Source organism: Cuculus canorus, chromosome 7 (genome assembly GCF_017976375.1).
Source record: "Cuculus canorus isolate bCucCan1 chromosome 7, bCucCan1.pri, whole genome shotgun sequence".
NCBI classification, from domain to species: domain Eukaryota; kingdom Metazoa; phylum Chordata; class Aves; order Cuculiformes; family Cuculidae; genus Cuculus; species Cuculus canorus.
The window spans coordinates 15,785,057-15,809,771 of record NC_071407.1 but is presented as its reverse complement, the minus strand read 5'-3'; the positions used below and the strand labels follow the sequence as shown (position 1 = coordinate 15,809,771).

At 35.7% G+C, this 24,715-nt stretch overlaps 1 protein-coding gene across 2 annotated transcripts in view; it reads right to left on the bottom strand.

Annotated features, from left to right (window-relative positions):
* The window catches only part of ADGRA1 (adhesion G protein-coupled receptor A1), a 264,781-nt gene that overhangs the window by 5,367 nt on the left and 234,699 nt on the right, over nucleotides 1–24,715 (bottom strand). For both annotated transcript variants that reach the window (XM_054071764.1, XM_054071765.1), the window contains one exon: nucleotides 3,341–3,436. In XM_054071764.1, the coding sequence (XP_053927739.1) occupies nucleotides 3,341–3,436 (96 nt within the window). The remainder of the gene's footprint in view (nucleotides 1–3,340; nucleotides 3,437–24,715) is intronic.

Sequence of the window (24,715 nt, the reverse complement as noted above, 5' to 3'; positions counted from 1 at the left end):
TTATCGGAGCATTTAAAGCACCTCGGATGAATAACTGTCAGGAATGGTTTGGATATAGCTAATTTCCCACTGACAGCCCAGGTGATCTGTCATGATTCATTTTAGCTCTAAAATGACACTGTGTGACCCTTCATACTCATTTAGGCATGTGTGATTGGTTGCAATCCCTCCAAAACAGCGAAGAACCTTCTGATACCACATTCTTGTCAAGCCAGGAATCATCTACTGCTTACTATAAAAAGGGCAGAATGAATTTTTCTCCAAGGCTGAGAACCTTTCAGCTAAAAAGAGGCAGTCCCACTGGCTATTTATCGCAAGAAACTGCAGCATAACTACTTTACAATTTTAACATTGGAAGGTTAAACAAAAAGATACGCGCATTCGTTCATGAATGTAGAAATATGCCAAGGAGTATATATTTTGCTGTTAGACATGCACATGAAAACATTCCCTGAAAATTATCCGTGAAAATACAGGTAAGTTGCCACCTGTATTTAATTTGATGAGCAGAGAGCACAAAGCTATAAGAATACATGAAGTACAAGACCCTGGGAAATGGTCTTCAGGGACAAGGGAGCAGAACAGAGCTGCCATATAGTTAAGGATGCTTTCCAGAAAGTGCAAGAGCGCTCAGTCCCCAGATGTAGGGAATCAGGCAGGGAAGAGAAGAGACCAGTGTGGCTTAGTTGAGACCTGCTGGTCAAACTGAAGAACAAGAGGCAGTGTAAGAGGCACAGGCAGTGTAAGCAGGAACAGATAACCTGGGAAGAGTATAGGGACGCTGTCTGGTTGCACTGGGATGGGGTCAGGAAGGACAAGGAGCAGCTGGAGCTGAACCTGGCAAGAGAAGCAAACACTAACAAGAAGGACTTCTACTCGTATATGTCAACCAGAAAAGGAGGGTTAAAGAAAGTGTACCCTGAGTGATGAACAAAAATGGTGACCTTATATCAACAGAAGAGGAGAAGGTACTCAACAACTTTTTTGTCTCAGTCTTCACTGACAACTCCTCTCCTTAACCCTCCTGGGTCAGAGGAGAACAAGATGGAGATCGGGGGTGGGGGGGTAAAGCCCCTCCCACTAGAGGGGAAGATTAGGTTCGTGACCACCAGATGAACCTAAATATATGTAAGCCTATGGGACCTGATGAGATGCATCCGAGAGTCCTGAGGGAATTGATTGATATGGTGGCCAAGCCACTCTCCATGATATTTGAAAAGTCATGGCAGTCAGAAGTCCCTGATGACTGGAAGAAGGGTAACGTTGTGCCCATTTTTAAAAAGGGTTGCAAAGACGACCCTGGGAACTACCGACCTGTCAGCCTCACCTCTGTGCCTGGGAAGACCACGGAGGACAGAGAGGTGATTCTGCCTCTCTTCTCTGCTCTTGTGAGACTCCACCTGGAATACTCTGTCCAGTTCTAGAATCCTCAACAGAAGAAGGATATGGAACTGTTGGAATGGGTTCAGAGGAGGGCTACGAAGATGATCAGTGGGCTGGAGTACCTCTGTTATGAGGACAGGCTGAGAGAGTTGGGGCTGTTCAGCCTCAAGAAGAGGTGTCTTAAGGGCGACCTTATAGCTGCCTTCCAGTACCTGAAGAAGACGTACTAGAAAGCTGGGGAGGGACTTTTCACAAGGGCATGTAGTGATCAGATGAGGCGGAATGGCTTTAAATTGGAAGGGGGAAGATTTAGATTAGAAATTAGGAAGAAATTCTTCACTATGAGGGTGGTGAGGCACCAGCACAGGTTGCTCAGGGAAGTTGTGGCTGCCCCATCCCTGGAAGTGCTGAAGGCCAGGCTGGATGGGGCCCTGAGCAACCTGGTCTGGTGGCAGATGTTCCTGCCCATGGCAGGGGGGGTTGGAACTGGATGATCTTTAAGGTCCCTTTCAACGCAAACCATTCTGATTCTTTGATTCTATACATTTGAATAATGCATATTTGATATAAAATGGAGAATGGTGCACTCCCCAGTGGAACAATCTCTTGGGATGCTCTTATTTCAAGTGGAATCTCAGTGTGGATCACTTAAAAAAGTCAGTTCTGTAAAAAAAAAAGTTCAAGTTTTGCATCTACATTTACTGTACTAATACTATTAAAAATGAATAAGGCATTTAGCTCATGATGCTGTTGTTTAGCTGTTTTTTTACTCAGTCTAATAACCATCCCTCACCTATGCCTTGTTTTCTGTACAGACTGTGGTACCATGTATTGAGTTGCTATGATTAACATGACTAAAGAAGTATGACCTCTGTGACTGTGTCAAAATGAAAAATGTCTTACATTTACGAACATAATTGAGTCTTTTAATATACTGTTGATTATAAGTGATTATTTAATTGGATAAGTTTGAATAAATATATGAATATGAGTTGGGCCCTAGGCAGATCAAACAGTTAGCCATGGTATGTACTAATTTATTACCAGAATTTAAATTTCAATTACCTATAAAAATGCCTTTAAAGACCCAAATGCTCACTTACAAACCATTCTCCTTTGTTTCTAATTTTCTTACCCAGAACATAACTAGTTTCACATGTATTACAACAGATGCTCAAAGCAGTGGCTAAAAGTGATGTCTTCTAGAGTACTAGTGCTGGCAGTAGTGATATATCTATTATTGTGCCAGTCATTGCCATCCTGATAATTTACACAGAGTGTATTTAACTTTACAGTCTTCATTCACTTTCTGCTACACTTGTAGGGGAAGATTTATTGTATTTTACTGATATCTCATGCTTTATACCAAGAAGTAATAACAACGTGATGCCTGGACAGCTTGTGGAAGTAAACTAAACACTAACACAACAGTACACTAGAAGGCTGTAACAGGCTTGCAAGACACTGGGACTGGAATATTTCCAGGTAATAAGAATCCAAAAGAATTGTTTTTTAAGGGAGGGATGGAAGTGGAGGAGGGATTTTCACTTGTCTTTTTTTCACATAATTATTTGTAAATTACTTTAAATAAGTCACCTGAAGAATATCAATTCAAGGTAGATAATAAATTGAAAGTATTTAATTCATTAATAGCTCCATTAAATACACCATCCATTAGCTATTGTTAATATCCTTTCACTTATTCAGATGTAAATGAGGAGTAATTCTGTACATGAAAAGTGATTCCATTAACCGTATTGGAGTCAGATCGGTAGAGGTGAAGCAGCAAGCCCCATATTAAAACACTGATCTTTCATAGCTATTATTTAACAAAATTTCATATTAAATGTCATCCTAAATTGTATGCCTGTACCCTTTACAATGTCAGTTACATTTATCAGCATAAGAAAAAGAGCATGCTTTCTTTAAAAATTTTATAAGAATAGTTTATACTTACTATGGTGCATTGCCTTCAATCCCATAATTATTGATATTGGTTGCTGCCGTAATCCCACATATAATGAAAGGAACTCCACCGCTAATCAGGTAAAATCTGTTGAGAGATATTAACAGATATTTTAATTTGCCTGGCTTGTAGTCAAACACTGCTTTTTAATAATTGTACCTACTTGAAGTATGAGTATGCAATATTGCTGTAACATTAAACCCACCCCTAAAACCAGAAAAGCAAAGAATGAAGTATTGTCAAAATAAACACTGTACTGTATGAAGAAAAGAGCAGAAAGTTTATTATTTAATAAAAAGTCCACCTAATAAGACCCACTTTTAACAATTTATATTTACATCTTTAGTAATGTAGTTACTATTACAGTCATAAGAACAAAACATTGTTTAATGAAAGAACCTACATGCCAAGTAAAGTTATTCCACTCACCTAGATATTTATATTTAATGGTTATTAACTATGCAAGCCTCATAAATTAAAAACATTCAGACAAAGCAGCTGTATTCACATTAACCTGAAAATGTTCCCAGGGAAATTCAGTGAAATCACAGACACATTTTCCTGACTCCTGGATGATAAAAGGCGTTCAGTTAAGCAAAGAGAAAAGGAGCAGTCCACTTGGCAATTTTTTAATTTTGGGGTTTTTTTTCTGCACGGAGGAGCAATCTGGAGAAATCAGGAGGATTAAATATCCCTTTTCATATACCACACTTTTCCTCACTCATTCAACACCCAGCCTTGAAAGTGCATCAAAATGTGAGGTCCTCAGACTTCAGCAAGATCTCATAAATATCCAAGACGACTGCTAACCTAAGCGTTAATCTTTCTGTAAAGACTTGTATTAGATGGCTGAAAAACATCGCTTCACACCCCTTTAACCGGTTAAATGCCATTGAACTGCTTGGAAGTAGCAGTCTTTCCAATGTAGGCTCATTAGGCTACACTGAAGCCTTAGGGGATTTCTTACTGAAGCCGGCATCCTGCATTCCTGCGTCCAAATTCAGCAAAACAAACCACCATCACATTTTCCATTTATATAAGCAAACCACAAAATTATAGATGGAGCACAGCACTTCTACTACTGCGGTCTTTGAGGTGGAGAGCACCAGCCCCATGTGAGACTACAGCTGGAAGAAATGCTGCTCAGTGACAAAAGGGAAAATGTTCCACCACACCTAGAAGCTCAGCTCGTTCTCTGAACATCCTGACTAATTTCCTTCTTAACCAATAGTCTTCTGTCAGTAGACAAAATTAGTTTCTTTTCAAGCCACTCTTTTGTTGCGGGAAACAGTAAAGGGGAAATACAGATGCTTCCCACGCACTGCTATTAAGTTGTCCATCAAGACTAAGAAGAATCTGATAACTGTGGGACACATTCTCACTAGGATCTGGCCACTAGTTTTCTAAAATATGTTATAAATATTGGGCAATTTCAGGCATCGCAAGCCAAGATTTTTACAGGAACAGAGACATAGTAAGATTAAATAAATCAGCATCTAAGTCAACCTCAGAATTAGTGTTAGAATTTCTTAACCTCTTTCCCCCACCTCCTTGTGAAACAGAATTAGACCCCAGAAAATTTCCTGTTAACATTTACCTTCAATCTTTGTCCTAATAGTCTAAGCTGTAAACAGAGCAGAGAAAGCCATCCTCCACATTCATCAAAAAGCCCTTCAGATTTTATAACTTCAAAGTCATTAAATATATACTGTTTCTTCAGACTTGGCTTATTTGGTATAGCTCAACGAATTCCAATGAACAAGCTGTGTCCTTACAAAATCCATTCATTCAGTGCAGTTTAAATGACTGTAGATATTTTTTGACTTGAGCATGTTGAATAAGCTAGCTTAATAGCTTATTATTATTTTTAACAAAGACATGTTCAAAGACATTTCTGAAATTCAGGAAATGACTAGGGTAAGCAATGAGGCATAGAAAAGTTAATCCAAATTTATCTAAGAAATCATAAGGAACAGAAAAATAGGAATACAGAAGCGAGTACAGGAACCCACTTCAAAGTCATCTGAAGTGATTACACCATAGAATTTACCTACAATGCAACCTATAATTTCATTTTTTTTGCAGTGCTGCTACTTTTTACAGATTGGATACATACATTTAAATCATATTCTTATCTAAAGTCTCATACAAGCTAGTATTTGGGTGTCAGATAATCTCACACTTTTATCAGGCTGCTGAACAGTAGCATCAGATGTTCTGGAAGCACTTAGCTACACAGTGCTTCAAAAATGTAGCAAAATCTAGCCAAATTCCTGTCCTGGCTCATTGCTAAAAGAAAGAAAATGCATTCTAGAAATGACATAAAGTGAAATCAAACGGTTTTAGTGTACTCAAGGTGCACTGTACTGATATCCAGCACAGCACACTGCCTGCCTTGTTTCATTGAAAAAAAAAAAACCCACCCAAAAAGTAAAATAGCAAACAGAAATGAGTGTATACAATTGTTTCTTCATTGGTGGATTTGGGATTCTTGAAGGGTGAAGGGAAAAAAAGTATGCCAAATAGAAGAAAATTCAGCAAGAGAGGAATGGGATTAAAATAGAGTGAACAGAAAATACAATTAAAGCAATAGAAGTTAAATTGTAAGAACAGGAGTGCATAGTCCTGCCCATTTTTTTGTGAGCTCGTGGATATACTTAAACAGTATACAAAGGAGAAAAGACCACACTGGAAAGTCATCAAAGAGAAGAAGCATTGTTCAAGAAGATCTACACACATGTTAGTTGTGAGGAAGTACACTTAAAATTAAGAAATGTAGACCAACCATTTCCAACCATTAGTTTCTATGCATTCACTGTTTTTGAACAATTTGTGCTTTTTCATCCAAATGAGATGATTAGGGCAAATAATTCTGAAGAAAAAGCTGAAGTAGAAATGATAGCGCATGAATAAAAAGTGAAGAAAATGCAAATAATAAGTAGCTGTTCTTCATACTTCTTTTATCTAAGAGAATCAAAGTGCTTTATAACATTAATTAATTTAGCCTTACAGCCCCTTTTGTGGTCGATAAACATTATTATCCCTGTTGTACAGATGAGAAAACAAGCAAGAAGAGATTAAGTGTCCAAGGTCATGCAGAAAATCTGTTTCTGAACAAGATTTCTTAATTCCATCCTAAGTTTAAACACAAGGCACCTCACAATTATTGTAAATGAAGGAACTGAGCAAATCATGGCAGCCAGAAGTTTGTCTCCAAGCCCAAGAAACACAATTGCCTCTCTGTGAGTTTAAGCAGGAGCAAGAAGAATATAATCTTATCTGAAGGATCCTCTCGGTTAGGGTAGTTCCCTCCAAAGCCTGACTTACGGAGAAGCCCATATCCGCTTTTCTCTGTGCAGGCCTAATAATAACATCCACTGGTATTTCGTATAGCACTGCCTGGACATGTCCAGAGAGCAGATTTTACAGACCAGTTAAAGTGGTCTGAGTGTAAGGGTTGTAACTGGAGAGATGCCGAGTTCTGCTGCTTTTGCTGCTGCAGCCAAGTTTCAGTGTCCTTCAGCCACACAAGAGCAGAAGTAAGGGGCAATGCTGCTGAAAATGGGCAAAGAACAATGTAATAAGCAGTACTATAAAGACCAACTTTGTAGATTGAGCAAGTAAGTGCTTTTCAACCATCTTCCCCACCCAAGGATGTTTTCTTATTTTGAAAATAATGATCAATCTTTTTCCTACGCTGTTTGCCTTAGATTTACTCCTCCCTCTCAGGACTACCTTTTGGTTTTAAAGGTCTATATCCTTGGGGTCAGGAACTAGCTTTTGTCTGCCAATTACTTCTACTTGTAAGTTAATTTTCTATTTTCTATTTTTTGTTCTCATTAAGCCAGTGGACTGTATTCTCCTCACAAAAGAAGAGGCAGCGATTGAGGACCCAGAGAAAATTTCATCTATTTGTGTTACTCTTCTATCATTCACAAATGCAAACGGTGATACTCAGGCTACCAGTAGCAGCGGTAAGAAGAGAGAAGAACCCTGCTGTGACAAATATGACTGTTATGATTTATCCAGCTAACAGGGAAGGTTTGGCTGTAGTCGAGATAGCCATGCATGAAAATCTTTAAAGGCTGGGAAACCACAGGGAGGAAATAAACCCTTTTTTTCAGGTAAAATTTGATCTTGACAAGCAGTTAATTTATATAATGTATTCAAATTGTTTTACAGGGAAAACTGTAAAATATCTGTGGGATGATTAGAGGCTTTGAGGCAATTGCCAAGCAGTTGTTTCAATATGCCTTGGGAAGAGTTTTTAAAATTTGTATATTGTTGTTGCTGGCCACCCAGATGTCCTGATGATTCCTAGCAGGCTTTCACATCAGCATACATTTATTTAGCGAAGCTCATTCTATCATGTATTCACTAATGTTGTTATACAAGCTAGTTAGATTAAAGCTAGGCTGGTAGACCTCAGCATGCTGCACTCGCACCTCTTAGCTGCAGTGTAGGCAACACCTACTGCCTGAAAACCAGGCTCAAATGATATGCAGTAATTTGTGCGAGGAGGAATCATACTCAGTGAACATTAGAGGGAACCCCTAAGTTTTTGCTGTAGCTGTCTGAGACCAGTAAGTACAATGTTTTTTATTACACGCACTGACATGCCCCCCAACAAAGCAGCAGACACTGCTTGAGGTGATGTGTCTCTGTTGACATCACAGCTTACGGTTTTCCAGCTCCCTTTCAGCAAGAACTTCTCTTGTAGGGCAAACCCTACCATAAAATACTGGAAGCTACATAGCCAATCTGATAGAAACAGGATAATGTCAGCAAGAATGACTGCAATAGCCTGCAGGCAGCATCCATTCTGCTAACTTAACATGCAGCGTATCCTGCTAAGTTTATTTCCATAAATATTACTCAGTAAGTCAGCAAGTAAAATGAGAGTTTTACCCAGTGATGAATTTTTTGTTTGTGTCTCTGTCTATTTTCTAGCCTTAAATTGTTTCCAGATTAAGAACCTTGACTCTGGAATGAATTCTGGATTAGACCTTGGCTTTCTGGGTGTAATGCAAGACTGACTTTAAGTTTTTTTTCTGCAGAGGCTGACAAAATGGTGATATATAAGGAAGTGATTTAATAGCTTCAGATAGTCTTTATTGCAGACATTACCTGAATAAAATGTATATATTTAGAAGTATTTGTGTCTGCACGTACAAGTCTAGAAAGCTCCACGTTAGAGATATAAAGATACTAATGAAAAATTAATTTCTTTCTCAGTATAAAAAAAGACTCATCTGTTTACTTACTTCTAGGGCACACTTCATACAGGAAGAGATGTCAATCTATTAGCCACTTGCAAAATAGACAGGAAAATTAAAGAGGAGGCACAGCAAGATGGCTTTCCCTTTATTTTTCCTTTAGCTGGGATTTGATTTTAACATCTTTGTGAAAATAATCCATATAGAAAATGGTCATTAACTTCTGAGCTAACCAGATGCCACAGTTCAAGGACCCGGCAGGCAGACAGATAAGTAGCTGCTCTGCAGAAAGCTGAATTTATAAGCCTCATTTTAAAATCATTTTTCCTGATTTTTTTCATGTGTCACATCATTTCACGTCCCTTTTTCCTGGGAATTCTGATAAAATATTATAAAAAGAAGACTTTGTAGATATTATGGGATTTTCAAAATGTACTTTTCATTTGGAAAAAAAAATGTCATTTTAAATCCTATTTTCAGATAGTCTGGACTTATGAAGATATTTACAAATACCACGTTAGTTTTGCTTCATGGCTTTGCTCAAGAGAAGAAGCATATATTTCTTAAGTGCTTTTTCCCTGTCTGCAAAGTAGAATATAAATATGGAGAAAACACACACACAAAAACAACCCAGGAAAACCAATCTACTAAAAATGCTAAACCAAACTTTAATGTTGCAAAGTAAACTCTAAAAGGTAAATAATAGCAGAAATAAGAGTTGTGTGAAAACTCTATTCAGCACCTTTATGTGGCAATTTGTTATTCTTTTTACCTGCCTGTTCACAGACCATTTATTTTCCTTAAGACATTCAGCATGGAAAGAACAAAAAACACTCGACGATTAGTTATTAATTTTTCCATACATCCCTTCTTTCTTGATCTTATTGCAAATCAAGAGATTCACAAACATTAATGAATTAATCCTCATAAAGTCCTTGTGAGAATAAGCATAATCTTCTCAATTTAGAGACAGGGACTAAAGAACAGAGATGAATGACAAAAATCATTAAGAAAAGCCTCTGCAGATTTGTCTGCTCAACTTAAGATGTCCAGGCCTCCATCTGACAAAACGGGGCTCTTACTGGTTATTGAAATCGGCCATAAGATGATAGAAGTTTGAATATTTTGCTGGATCTGCCCTTAGAGACTTGGACTCATATGGGAACCTTGGTAATAAAGTAGGAGAATGTCAGGCAGTGTCAGAAGATATGAAACCTCACCCATCAAACGGCTTCAGAAAAATGTGCCTCTCTCCTGTGAGCCCACTGCACTAGATACTCATACTGAGTGTCTCTTCCTTTCCATCTATGTCAGACGATGTCTCGTGCATTGCCATGAGACAATGAGAGCCTGGGCGCTGGTAGTGGAGAAAGTCAAGAGGCTGTGCTGAAGCAACTTCTAATTAACTTTCTTGGTTAGCACCCTTCAAGGCTACTGTAGCCCTTATGTCTGCTTTAGTATTTTGCATAGGAAAAGGAATTCACAATCTGGCGGTACAGTTGCAGTATGCTTTACCCTGACCCTGTTAAGACAGTCCCAGTCGGCACAGAAGATGAAGAAACAAAAATGCATATACCAAAAAACCCCCCAAAACCCCCAGAATTCAAGAACTCAATAAAATGTTTAGAGAAAAAAATCAAAAGGAAGAGAAGGGTGTTTCATTTACATAGAGATAACACCTCCTGGTGAGCTGGACCACCCTGAAGAACCATTGTGCCTAAAAAGCAAGAGAGACCTTGCGTTTGTTTTTTTTTTTTCTATTTTACTGGAGAATGCCTTGGGGGCTGCTGGAAACCAGAGGGGGATGATTCTTACAGCGCATTCCATGCGACAGTTTATCTCTACTGACTTCTACTCCTCCTCATAGCTTAATGAATAAATTATTGAAGTCAGGGTAAGGAAGTACTTATGCTGAATGTACTTCTGAAAGAAGTAAAATATTAAGCACCATGTTGATAAGAAAGAAAATATATTTCTTAGTATTTCTTAAAGAATCTATCTATATTTTAAGAAGTTTAAAGACAGCATGGAGCTCATAGAGAGAAAACTGTTTATGTTAATCCTTGGATAGAAACAACAGGAGGAGAAATAATACTCATGTGTTGAGTATTTTCTATTTGCACAATCATTTTATCCCTAGGGAACACAAGAGGCCTTTCAATTCTGTTTCCACAGTTAATTTCTAGTAGTAAAATGGCTGATTCTCTTGTTCTGAGCAATTCATTGTTACCTCATTTTTCCAGGCATTTGACTACTCTGGTGTAGAGCTGTTAGCTGAAATTATTGTGTAGTTCCAGCCTACTGAATCAAACACAACTGCTTCACTGAGCATTGCAGTACACCTTTAGAAAGTCAATTACCATTAGGATGCCCTTCTGCCTTTCAAAGGGGAAAAAAGAACCATTAAACTATCAACCCTTATCAAGACAAGCAATTCTGATAACAGCCTGTATACGACAATACCATTTTATATAATAGGAAAATGAAATGAAAAGTAAAGCATGCAAAGATAGTTATAATTAAGTGCTGTACCCTTATATTGTCACATATTTAATACTCGATGCACGTTATACTAATGTTGTATGACTGTCAGAATCACCTTGGATTTTAAAGAAAAAATATGGATTTCTTTGGTTTTACTTGATGTAGTATTTCATTAAGCCTACCAAATGAAATGACTAGAAGGAAGAAATATATTTTAATTTGGATCAGCTGTGAAATTCATAGACACAGGAGGTTCTGGTCTATCTTATCCTATGACTAAATTTTGAAATTATGTTTTTTAAAAGGAATTTATGCCAAACCCATATTTTATTATAGCAGTCACTGACACAACTCCTGGAATCCCCCTCTGTTTCATACATTGTCGAGTTTGAGGCAACTTTTGTCAAGAAGAATGCTTTTTCTTCTGCAGTAATCTTTTAATATTTCAAAGGACCAGTCAAGCCCTTATTTTGTGATTTTTACCATCATCTGAAAAGACACTATTTTCAACTTTCACAGGAGGAGAACCTTTGGAGAATTTATTCAGAGGTTATTTATTCACTATTTGGTATAATTTTGGTTTCAGGTATGAAATCCATTTGTTGTATTAAAAAGATATATTCTGAGGCCTTATATTTTATTATGCCGAGTCAGAGTTGAATAATTTCAGTTGTGTGAATTTCATGGGTAACATGTGAAACTGTCCATTTTCTAGAGAATACTACTCTTATCTTAGTTTTATTTTCTGTTAAGTTCTTTCTTTATACATGCATAGAATGATTCAAACAATATTCATAACTCAGCAATCGATGTTATGAACATAGGGACTTTATTGGTAGACCCAGGTGGCTTGTTCTTAGATTTGCTCAGCTGAGCATACAAGACAGATGTGTGCAAACAGACAATGAAAAGAGAACATAGGAACTCCTGGGAAATATCTCGAAGGAGGACACAAATTCTCTTCTCCTAAATCTGTGTCTTCGTTTCCTTTTTCACTTACATAAATCAATGATCTTATATGAAGGGCAAGAACTTTGCCCACAGTGCCAGAGGAAGCTGAAATTGTTTAGAAGAAAACGACAAGAAATACTTCAGATGTGAATTTTCACAAATACTAGGCTGTTAATTCACATGTTCTTCTGCAAGCTTTGTATCTTTTGATGCAATATTAAGTCAGTGTTCCAAAGGGCAGATGATAAAGAATCTCTAGCTTTCTCTACTGAACTTTTGTGTGGGCACAGAAACCAACAAAATCTGATTTCCCACAGATTTTGTCTTCCAATTGAATTTGGTATCTAAAAAGGTCCTGTTGAGATCTTCCCCATAGTTATGCCATATCTCTACCATTCCAGCTTTATTTTGAGATATTTATCTTTGTCATTCACCTGCCCATCCAGTCATGTGAAACTTAGAGAACCCTAATGATTTCTACATATCTTGGGTTGACTAGCAATTTTTTAGACAAGGAAAGTCTCAACAACAGTCACATACTTAAATGATCTGTTTCTTTAAGGAGAACATAATATAAATAAGAATTTTCCATTTTTCAATTATTGATAACTATAGGCAAAACGTGAAAAATGTGAACTTTAATGGTTCAAAAACTAGCTGACAAGCAGGAATTTAAATTCACTCTTTAAAAAAGATATTAGTTTTTTTTTACACTAATACCACAATTTTTACATTAGCTTACGGATTCTTAAATGTTGAATGTTGGCGTTACTACTTACACAGAGAAAAGAGTAGCAAGAAAGCAAAGCTCCAACAAACTAAAAAGCATTTTTATCTTTTCTGCTGGCCCTGAAACATTTCAAGCATCTTATAAAGCCTGTTTGATTGATACAGGCTATTAAAATAATGCACTTAGGAAATTTCATGTTGCCCCATGAAATCTGCCATTTCTGCCAAAAAAAATTGCCTTTCTACAATGAAAATGAAAATCACAGCTTCACACACAATCGTTCATGAAACTGCTGAATGCACCAGATGGTTTCTGTCACATAACAGTGATTGGGTCGTTACTGTTACACAGAGTACTCGCAGAAATACTTTAAATTTATACATGATCTGGCCACCACGTAACATACATATTTTTACTATTTAATAGATCCATATTTAATATTTTCATATGTTCCTATAAAGTGTTTTGTTATGAAGTTTACAGAACACTGATAAATTTAATCTCTTTACCTAGAATTGTTCAGGATATCCTATGCATATTCTTAAATTATCCCCACTCACAATACCAAAGACATATTTATACTGCCTGTATATAGATAATATATGGAGGTAAGTCTATTGGGTCTTAGATATTAAAACTTCAAAGTATTTAAGCCTTCTTACTCTTTCAGAGGATTTTGCCAATAAGGTAATAACCCCCTCATCTTTAAAATATTGCTAAGGATTAGGTGCTACATCACCAAAATTAAACAGATTTAGTGTTTCAGGTTTCTGCATCTCTGGTTTTACAATTATGTGCTGAGCACAATTTACTTCTGCCTTCCATCTATTTAGATAATTGCATTTATTTTCAACTGCATGTATCTAAAATCTAATCACACAGCTAGAGCAAGATGTATCCTCAGGCAAAGTGAGAGAACAAACAGTCTTGTTTAAGACATGAAGAAACCACACACTAAATAAAAATAATATCGTTTTGATTATTAAATCTTCTTGGTCTACGAGAAGTATTCAGTCACAAACCCAGAGGGCCATTTAAAATCGAAAAGCATTTACACAGAAGATTCATGGAAACCACAACCCCTGTTCTGTTGAATGTTTCCAGCTACCAAGCTTTTGCCATTGACAAACCAAACCCACATTTTTAGAAAATATGAAACAATTTCCTGAAAGAAAATATTTCTGATTTGAAAAGCATACAAACAGGTTTTGAATTCCTCCAAGTCCATATTCAGTGCACAATAAAGGAAAGGCCTCTGTTCTTTATTTTGATTCCTATTCTAAAATACTTTGATTAATTTTTTTGAATAGTTCTAATATTCTTAGGGTTTGCCACATGTCACAAGTTAAGGAGGGGGCATCCCTGAGAGTTAAGAAAACTGAATACCTCAGACATCAAAGACATGATTTTCATTCACAGAGAATACTGCTTTGAATCATAAAGAAAACCATACAGAAACACTTTCAGGTGAAGTCAGTGCAAGTCATCCAAAGACACACCCTAGATGACTTGACATATTGGTTCTGAAAGCACTACATTTGTGCTTTATTTACCAAGACCACATAATGAAAAAAATCTAAAAAGAGTCTTATCTGTAAGCTATCTCTATAAATTAAACATAGTGCTTTTTCATTTTTTGTATTTCTGCCCTTAAAATGTCTGTGTCCAGAAATACTTCCTGATTAAAAAAATCTCAGTACTAATACAGAGGAGCAGAACTGAAAGGAGTCCTTGACTCAAGAATTAAATTGCACTTCACAAAAGACTAGAGTTACTGAAAATTTAATGCACCAAAAATTTAAACTGGGAAGCTGCAAAATATATCTCAGGTAAAAATCCCAAACTATCAAGATGAAATATTTAAATTTATTTCCAACCAGTAATTCTTCTGAATATCTATTACCTAATCACTTCTAAATATTGACTTTAATATCCTTTTCATAATAAGAAGACATATAAAAAATGTTGGCATCTCCCATAAGCGATATTTCAGTTTTACAGCTGGCCATATTTGGAACATGTACACACAGTACGTGCAACCACTACTTAAACCTCAATGGACTCATACAGAAAGAAAACATTAGAAATCCAAAACCTATTAATTTGATTAATTGTGAATAACTGCTCTCCTTGACTTGGTAATTAGATAGCATTCCAACATTTTTAGAGAATATTTTATTAGTTCCTGTCATTTTTCACTTAGGAATCCTTAGTAATTACAGCTTCATTTTCATGTATTTCATCATTGTAGTATATTCTCCAGTTTTGCTATTTGAAAGAAAGCTGCATTTCCTTTTCTTCACGGCTAAAGTATAACCTAGACCAAGTAATTTTAAACCCATGTAACAGTGATATTTTTCTAGAACAATAACAATAGCCTGCACATAATTGAAAACTTACTTTGTAACAACATGCCCAGAGGCAAGAAAAATTTAAAGTTTACTTTGGTGCAGTGAACTGTTATATCAAGTGAATCTGCTACTTTAAGTGATACTGAGAGAAAACCATTAGTGAATACCAATCAGGTGCCTGGACTGTATCCAGTGATAGGAAAGACAGATTCTCTTTGCTTGAACTAGACAGTCAGGGGTCAGCCATCACATCGAAATGCCGTGAGCACTGGACAATCGGTATTCCGGTATTAGCACAAATAGTGCTACTCCTTATGAGATAGAGAGACATTCAATTTGCAGGAAAGGAAAATAGCTTCTGTCACAATTCTATTTTATTCTTATTTCTGCAGGTTTCTAGATGCTTGTTAATCTTCTGGAAAGGCTGAAAGAATAAGGACTAGAGAATCAGAATCAGAGTCCTCATGGACTGTGGCAGAATGAGGTGGCTGTCACATGATCATATTTTTTTTGCTATCCTTTATAGTCTCTCATCAACAGTTTAGACATACTATGTGCAATTTGATGAGAATTACTTTTATTCATAAACATGGTATTTATCTATTTTGCATTATGTAGTAATGAATTTTAATGATATTCTGTTAAACTCATGGTGTTTTTTCATAGGATTAAGAGTGGGGTTTTTTTGTGCTTTATTTCAGACTAGACAACAGACTTAACATTTCACGTTTGTGGTTCATTCAAGACAAAAGGCAAATGGAAACAGAACTAGGATGGGAAGAAGAAATAAGGTCCCTGGAGATTTTCAAAACTTGACTGGATGAGGCCCTGAGCTAGCTGAGTGGGGAAATAAACTAGAAGACTTACAAATATTTCTTTCAAAATTATTATTTTTATGATTCTATGACTAACTTCTTATTCATTGTTATCTTTTCAGTCTTATGAGGGTCCATCCATACCAGCTATCAATGTTGAGAAAAGGGCTCTTTAGACCTACTACTCTTCTAGTTTATATCACTCTGTATATCAAAAGATATGCACTACTCAGAGTAGACTGATTCACAGGAGAGCGAACATGGCTTGAAAATGCCTATAATTAGAAGGCTATATGCCTAAAGCCAGACAGTTTTTCAGAAGAGTGGAGTGAATTATTAAAACGTAACTGAGATAGGACAGGATTGAGATCAGAAAAAGATCCCACTTCATATTCCATCAACAATATCTACAGCTGTAACTGTAGCCAAGAATAGTTGCAACAAAAGAAAAATGTAGGGTATATATAAAATCTATTATTATATTAGATAAGTTGTGCACCCATTACTTAGGTATGTGTTCCCACCGACTTTGGTCAAGCTGAGTATGAATGAGATGAAGACTTGCATGAATTTGCACAAAATTGCATTATTCTTTTGCAGAAACTAATCTACTCTCTAAAGAATCTTAGCAAATTTCACCCTTAGAGTTTGCAAAAAGGGAAAAGCTTACTTTTCCATGTTTTTTTCCACAGAGAAAATCTTATATTAAGATTTATGCAATGTTATCCTCTTCTACAACTTCCAATTTATCACCTGGTCAGATATCCAGGTAGCCAAGAGCATAAAATCTTAACAAGTAGGTGTTTCTAAGTGTAACAAGTAAGAGTGAAGCATTAACGCATGATGGAAATAACTTTCCCTCATGGTTTTAGAATTTTGGCTTCTTTCTGGAACATTTTCTTCTTCATATTCCATAGGATGTAATTCAATCTGCTAATCTAGAAGCAGCAAAACCCATTCCCTTTTCATGCTATACATAAAAGAATTATTATGGATTACCATGCTATTAGATCACAGACAAATTAATGCAATTAATGACTTGACTCCACAAAACCATGGAAATATAATGGTAAAAATTCAGGTTGACATTTTGTCCTTAATTCACCCTTTTGAAAAATAAGAAACAAAGGTACAATTGCTTAAATTCATGAGTGTCAACCCCAATTTTTAGCTTTAATGTTGAGGTTTTTTGCTGTTGTCAGTTTTAGTCTTACGAAGTTGAGCTATAGGAAATATTATATATATGATGATGGCAAGAACATTTGCGTTTTCCTGTTGTTTAAAAACTGACATACACAGAAATCTATTTTTGGTGATCCCTATCCCACATTTTAACCAGAAGCAAAACCAAAACTTTTCCATCATTTATAAAAAGGTCAAGGGGTAATTTTCTAAAAAATCACGGGGTTTCGTGGAGCACTCAGCCAGAAGTGATCATGAAACTTTGCAAGAAAAGGACAAGAAGAGATAGAGGATAGCTATCTTTATAAATGAATAATAGAGAAACATTAATTAAAATCTAGAAATTACATGTCATTTCCAGAACGTTACTGTGTTATTAATGTGGAAAAAGGAGATCTGAAAAGGAATGGACAACTATCATTGCCATTGTACAAAACTATAAGAGCATCTCATTGCTCAGCTTTCCAGGTCAAAAGGCTGCCTAGCTTTGCCAGGTACCATAACTGTTATCAGATTTGGCAATGACAGAACCTCAGAAAGAAGTAAAGTTTTCTCTATTTGCAAAACATTCTCCAATGCATGATGAGGCAATGTAGCTTATTGGTTGTTGCTTTGATATCACTAATCGAAGACTAAGAGTCTATATGAGCCACCAAGTTCAATCTCATTCTTACCCAACAACAAAAGTATGATATGCCACATTAAATAGTCCAAAATGCCATACGTATGAATTATAGCCAGTATGCCTGTAATTACAGCTATTCTGAAAATAACAGTATAGTAATGTGCCCTTGTTTCCTGTCCCTTATCTTTTTGGTTCATGAGAAAGAGTTTTACTGACATCAGTAGTTGCAGAAATCAAATTCCACAGTGGTAAGTATAAATATTTCTTGGAAATGAACTCTGCCTGTGTAGGCATTTTTTTCCTTTTAATGTCTGTAAACTCATCTAATATGATGAAGCAAGATCCTATGACTGATCACTCATGACTATTACAGTTAGCAAATAGCACAAATTCAGGAACTCTCCATAATTAACCTATAAAACAAATGATTGCAAAAGTAAAAGAATGGGATATAAATTAAAGCAGTAATTATAACTGGAGAAATTTTTATCTGCTTAGAGATTTATAGGCATACATTTGTGGATAATGTTCTTGGTCAATTACCTATATCTAATGCCGTAACTACTTGTAATAAGCTTCTACTTCTTATGTTTCATATATTTTCCACAAAAATCATGGAGAATATTTGAAAGTAAATTTCTGAAATCTCCAATTTCTTGGAATTGCTTATAAATCTTGAGAAGCAAATACAAACATTCTTCAGTAATCATAGTTCTCCCCCCTCCTAATCAATAGAAAAACCAATAACTAGGTCGCTTTTATAACCAATAGATAAAAAAGTCAGGTATCTCATGGACTCTGGCTTTCTTTCACAGAAAACCAAGGTCAATCTTCACTTTCAGATGAACTGTTAAAATCTTGAATGACTCCCCCAGTACCAATTGTGATCCAATACTGATGGCATCACTCCTTTATCTGGGTGAGTGATTGATCAATATAAGCATAAAGTTTAATCTGAACATTCTATTTTGCTAAGGTATATCAAATAGTATATATTTAAATTATTTTACTCTGCATCATTAAAATTCCAGCGAATTTACTGAATTTTATTTGCAAGTAGCAATAAGCAATAATTTCCATCTATGAACCAAAATCTTCCTTGATCATGTGTATGTAACTCTTCAGAGCAGAAGCTGGCCTAATTTTTTTTATGTTTTATATAGCAACATGGTACCTGAATAAAAATACCTGGAGGATCAGCAGCCAGTTTCTACAAGACTCATAACGTTTCCAAACACTGAAGGCATATTTGGAACACATTAGTTTCAAAGTCTCTTCTGTCAGAATTCACTTGCATAATAAAACACAAGAGTTCTTACACGACCCACAAGTCTGTAGGAATTCAGCAGTGAATAAAGGTTTGAAAAATACTGCTAGGTAAAATGCTTATTTTAAGAATAATGGAATTATAGGGTGGGAATGAATATCAAGAGGTCATCTAGTCCACTCAGAATCTCTGAGACAAGGTCACATTAAACATTTATCATGACTGGGTTGAGTTTATCTAAGCTAGATTAACAAATTGCTTATGACAGTTTCCACAACCTCCGAGGTAATCTGTTTTAACTGTCAACTGTTCTCATAGTTTAAATGTTTTTCTAATATCAACTTGTTTACCCTTTTCTGCAACTTACACTCATTATTTATTGTCCTGTCTTCAATAATTTCAGGGAGCTCTGTTATTAATACATTTTAACCCCCTTATCAATGTTGGTATTAACACTTATTACTAGCAGTGAGGGTCCATAACTTTCAAGTGATTTAAATTCGTGTAATCCTTCTTTAATAACGTTTACAACTGTCATTGCAAATAAGGAGTTAGAAAGTTCCTTTAAAAAGTTTAGGATGAGGGTTTCAAACCAAATCACACCAGTCCAGAGAGCCAAGCTTTAAATACGTTATGAAGTATCATGATTTTCCTGATGGTACTGCACAGATATTATCATTTCCTTCCCTTTCATCTACGGAACACAAGGGGTGTGTCTTACCAAAACTGAGGTGATTTACTATCCCATTAAGAAAGATCAGGAATTACTATCCCCTTAAGAAAAATTAGGAATAGGCTTTGAACAGAAACTGCAGAAGACAGATAAAAATAGATATGGACTTTTAAAATACATGATAATTTTTTTCCTAACTTGGGTTTGCCTGCCTCTTACTTTGCTGCAGGCAGGCATCTTTCTCATTCCATTTCTTTTATTAATATTATTACCATTTCAGATGTCCCCACATCTTCTTCCTCTGTTAAGAGTCTGACTGATCTCTTTGAGACTTTATACAGTTCTCCTGAAGTCTGTATGTTGGCTGGCAATTTGTTTCAAGGCCCATCCTTTGCTTAGTTTTCTTCAAAGCTTCCTTTGGAAACATTTTTGTGTCATTTTCACACTGATTCCCTATTTTACCTCAAGTCAAAATATCATCTCCTGACATACCTCTTGAACTCTACTTCCCAGTGTCTATACTTTCAATCATTCCACCAAGTTTTTCTCCTTTACAATGTGTGCTGTTCTGCACAAGCAATTATTCAACTTGCTCTGTAAAACACAACATATACTCGTAACACTTTTTAACAGTGCAAAAGAGATATTGAATTCAGAAGATTCAGACCTCAACTTCTGAATACCTTGGCTGTACTGGAAATGTAACCTATCCATGGAAAAATACAAAGTTTAAGGTGTTCAGTACAAACAGCAGAGAAAATACTATATATGTATGAAACCTGCCCTACAGATAAGATATTCCTTCCCTCTGCTATAATTTAAGAACCACTGTAAGGAACTCCACAGTATGTAATTCTAAAGTAATTGATCCAGAAAATACTATTTTAAACTCAACAGCCAATGGTTGCCTTATAATCTAATGTATGAGGGCTTGATCCGGAGGTGACTCCTAGTATATACCTTATTGTTTATTCAGAATACTAAAAGAACTTTAGTTTCTCAATCTGCATTAACCTAGCTGCTGTTATTCATTTTTATGTTTATGTTAAAAACAAAAGTGATGATAAAAGCAAAAGACAAAAATCTGAGGCACTGATGTATGAGATGTAGCTTTGAACCATGAGCTGCCTTTCACTCTACAACTTAAGCACCTTTCTCCTGAAGACTATTTCACTGCTTACAGCCTTAGCAAGTGAAGTACAACAAAAATTGGTCCAAAGCTCAGTCAAAGTTCTAAACTGGTGTACTTTTACAGCATTTTGAAGATTGAATTAAAAATACTCAGTCATGCACCAGGAGGGTGCTAACTTCTCTGATTTGGAGTCTTTAACGAAGGCTAATTTGAAAAGAAAAGAATCATTTACACTTCCAGTAATGTGCTTCAGCTATTTAGGATGCACAAGGTCAAAGAGATCAACAGAAATATGCATGTATTTTTCCATGGTCTCCCAACTCAAATACAAATGAATGACTCTAATGCAGTATTTGCTCCCAAGACTTTTAAGCTCTCTTTCCAAACAGGCATAAACCATAGATTATCTCACATATTTGGCAGGAAGTAGTCAAGGAATGAGTCAGGTCTGAAGCTGAATTTACAGCAGTTACAGCTAAATATGTTGCAGCGTGTTTAATTTAATATATGTATCTGTATATTTGACCAATCTTGTTTGTCCAAGGATTATATTTTTATTTCTTTGATCTTTTCCATTCATTACAAAAGAAAAGTATTCTGAAATTTTAAAATAATGCATTTTGTTATTGCTAAAAACATATGTGCATAATAAGATATATTTGGTTTTCATTGCTAGTTTATTTTAGATAACTTACATACTTTTTATTGTTAAAAATTGTTTTTGGAATCTAGTAATATCTTTAAGCCAAAATTACTTTATGGAATAGTGGCAATATGTTGGTAAATCCAGTAACCTAATATGACCTATGCCATGCTATAATTTAAATCTATAGTGGTTATACTGTGCTGGAGTTGTTGCAGACTACTGAATAACTCTATATTATACTAGTTGGTCGTCTGCAGTGTTCTAGTTTCTATGACATTCATCAGCCCGCATGACATACTTTACAATTCTTCATGTCTTACATTTCCTTGCAACACCCCTGTTTTTGTTAGTTAAGCTGGATATAGACATCCACTTAAAACAGAGGTGTCCTGTAATGAGCTTTAACTTCCATCTTTTTCACATAACAATTTGCCTAAGAATTTTTATCTAATGTGACTCTGGCTTTATTTAAATAAAACAAATTATTTATTTTTACATTTTCTTAATAATAAATGAGTACAATCATTCACAATTATCTCAGATAGCCTTTTCTGTAGTTATGGTGACTATTATTTCACACAGATAGACTGCTTAGTTCTTTGTCCATACTAGACATAATAGACACATCTGAAATTATCTTACTTATTTCTCTTTAGAGCTTTCTGCATAATCAAGTTTAATCCATATGACACCAGAGAATCATCCAAGAAAATATTTAGCTGTCTCAAATCTGATAAAGTTTTCTACAAAGCCCTCATTGGAGTTTGAATACATTATCCTCAAGGATTTTTAGAACTTGTAAAATTTCCAATCAGCGTTTTACATTTTGCCTGGAGCAATATATCAAAGCATGGAACACTTGATCAAGCTTACCCTGCCTTCGAACTTATCCTCTACAATTATGCATATGACTAGCTCACATTCTAGAAAGTGTTGAGGCAAGGAATAATGTGACAAGAATTCTGAATTTCCAGGAAATACCTAGATGTGAACTCATGATAAAAGCAGCCGAAAAATTCAACCTAATACAGTTCTTCAGATCAGCATGTTGCAGTTACAGCCTTTCAAATGTGAAAATATCATAGGAATCATTATAAGTCTCCCTGAAGCTCACAGCTTTGCAAGCTTGCAAATGGCATACCTCATGTTGTTAATAATTTCTTAGTCCCAAGACCATAATTCCCTCATTAAATGACCAGGTACCACTCAGATGTAAATTTTAGTGTGGCTGTGTTTGTCAATAGCTTTACAACTGGGGAGAGTTACAGCTGAAAGTCTTGCTGCTTGACTTGCTACGCTGCTTAACACCTAGTTTACGAGTAATAAGTTGACATTTTTTTTTGTCAAAGTTGACTTTTCTTTCGCAATAACCATAAACCATTTCTTTTAATCTATACTAGGTAGCTCAGACACTGTTCTTTAAACAAAGAAGATTATACTACACCTTCTACCTTGACATCTCTTGCAGACTTGATATTGGATTTCTGTTCTGGAAAGTGTCAACATTGTGTTAATCTTGTGTGGATCCTTGTTTTTCTACTTTGATGGTAATGGTAACATACTCTTGAAATAAGATCAAATCAAAGAAGAACCTCTGTACCAGGCATCATTCACTTGAAGCATTTGATAGCGCTCTCGGGTCATATTTGAAGAATAATTTTGCCAACTAGAAAATGAGAATTTTTGAAATATTTTCAGTTTGAAGCTTGATTCACAAGTCAGATGAAGTGAAACCAAAAGTAAAACAGGTGGCTCTCTTACTATTTTTCATCTTGATAGCACAATATTTCAGTCACTCACCTTGAAGGTGGAGAAAGAAAGTTCTAATAACTTTTCTTGTTAGATTCAGAGTAGGCAGGAAAACACGCTCCACACTATGACACCATGCACTGGCAATCCAGTGCCATCTGCAATGAATAGTTACACGGCCTATGCAAAGTGCAACAGCTTTCTTTGAGTACTGCAGACAATATATTGCCACTGTGAATATGCTTAATGTTTTAATATTTTTTTTTTTACTGAAAATGTTCTTGTGTGGAACAGTTAATTCAAAGCTGAATTAAACAATTTATTTGACCGCAAGATATTTTTCCCCCATATGATGGAAATGCATTTAGCTTCAGGCTGAAATCGAGTAAGAAGCATTCATGAAAATGTTTCCCTTGTCATCATTTTATACCTTTTTCCATCTGTCAGTCACATTCCTAGCTGGCAATAAAATTACTCTGGCTGTAACCCATGACTCCATCTGACCATATATCAGCCTTTTAAGAGTGATCATATTAAATAGCTTCTAATGTTAAGAACTTTTCTACCTCAGGTGGCAGAATCTTTCTGGTCATTCTGTCTAAAGTTTAAGCATTACATTTTGTTTGTGTGTATGTATGTTTGTTTTCAATTGAGGAATTGCCTAAATTGGTAGTCTGATAAGTTCAGCATTTCTGGTGGAAGCATTGTATCATTAGTTGTGTCATCTTTGAATGTCAGTTATTAAAACTGTTGTCAGAATACAACACTGTTCAAAAGGTTAACTCTATAATTATACCACAAATTTTGAAATGCCTCTTATCATTAGATTATTTTAATATACAATATAATAGTATACTAGCTTACTTTGATGTTGAAGAAAACTAAATCAATTTTTGGTGAATAAAACTAAAACAATAGCTGGAAGGAAAACATGGCTTCTCTTAGGTTCAGTTTTTATCAAATATGACCCTTCTCCTTCCTGGAAAATATAGTAAATATTGAAAGAAGAAACATCGGAATAGTGATTTGCAGATAATATGTATGAAAACAGCTGTTACACACTATTTTCTTTTTAGGAACCTATGGTATTGAAGTGATAAGCAGCCTAGCAAATACATGAGGATTGCAAAATTTCCATTATACAATAATGAATCAAACTAATTACAGTGCAATTTGAAAATGATCTAAAAATATACATTAGAAAAGATAATTTTTTAGTCTTAACTTCCAATAATTAAAATAAGAAGTGTGGATGATAATGGCATTAGTTAAACTTCCTGATGACTGACTGCCCACACCAAAATATTCTGTCCTTTAAGCAAATGATGCAATTGAGTAGTTAAATTATGGCAAACTTCCTTGAGCATGGTGTAGCAGATTTTCAATGAGACTGTTGGCTTCCTGTGCCGTGGTTCATCCAACTGGTGAGAAACTTACTTGCAGGGAGCCATCACTTTCACTTTCTCTCCAATGACAGAACTGTGTCTATTCTAATAGTGAAGAGTGAACTACAGAGATCTCCTCAGGGCTTCTGAGTATTCTGCC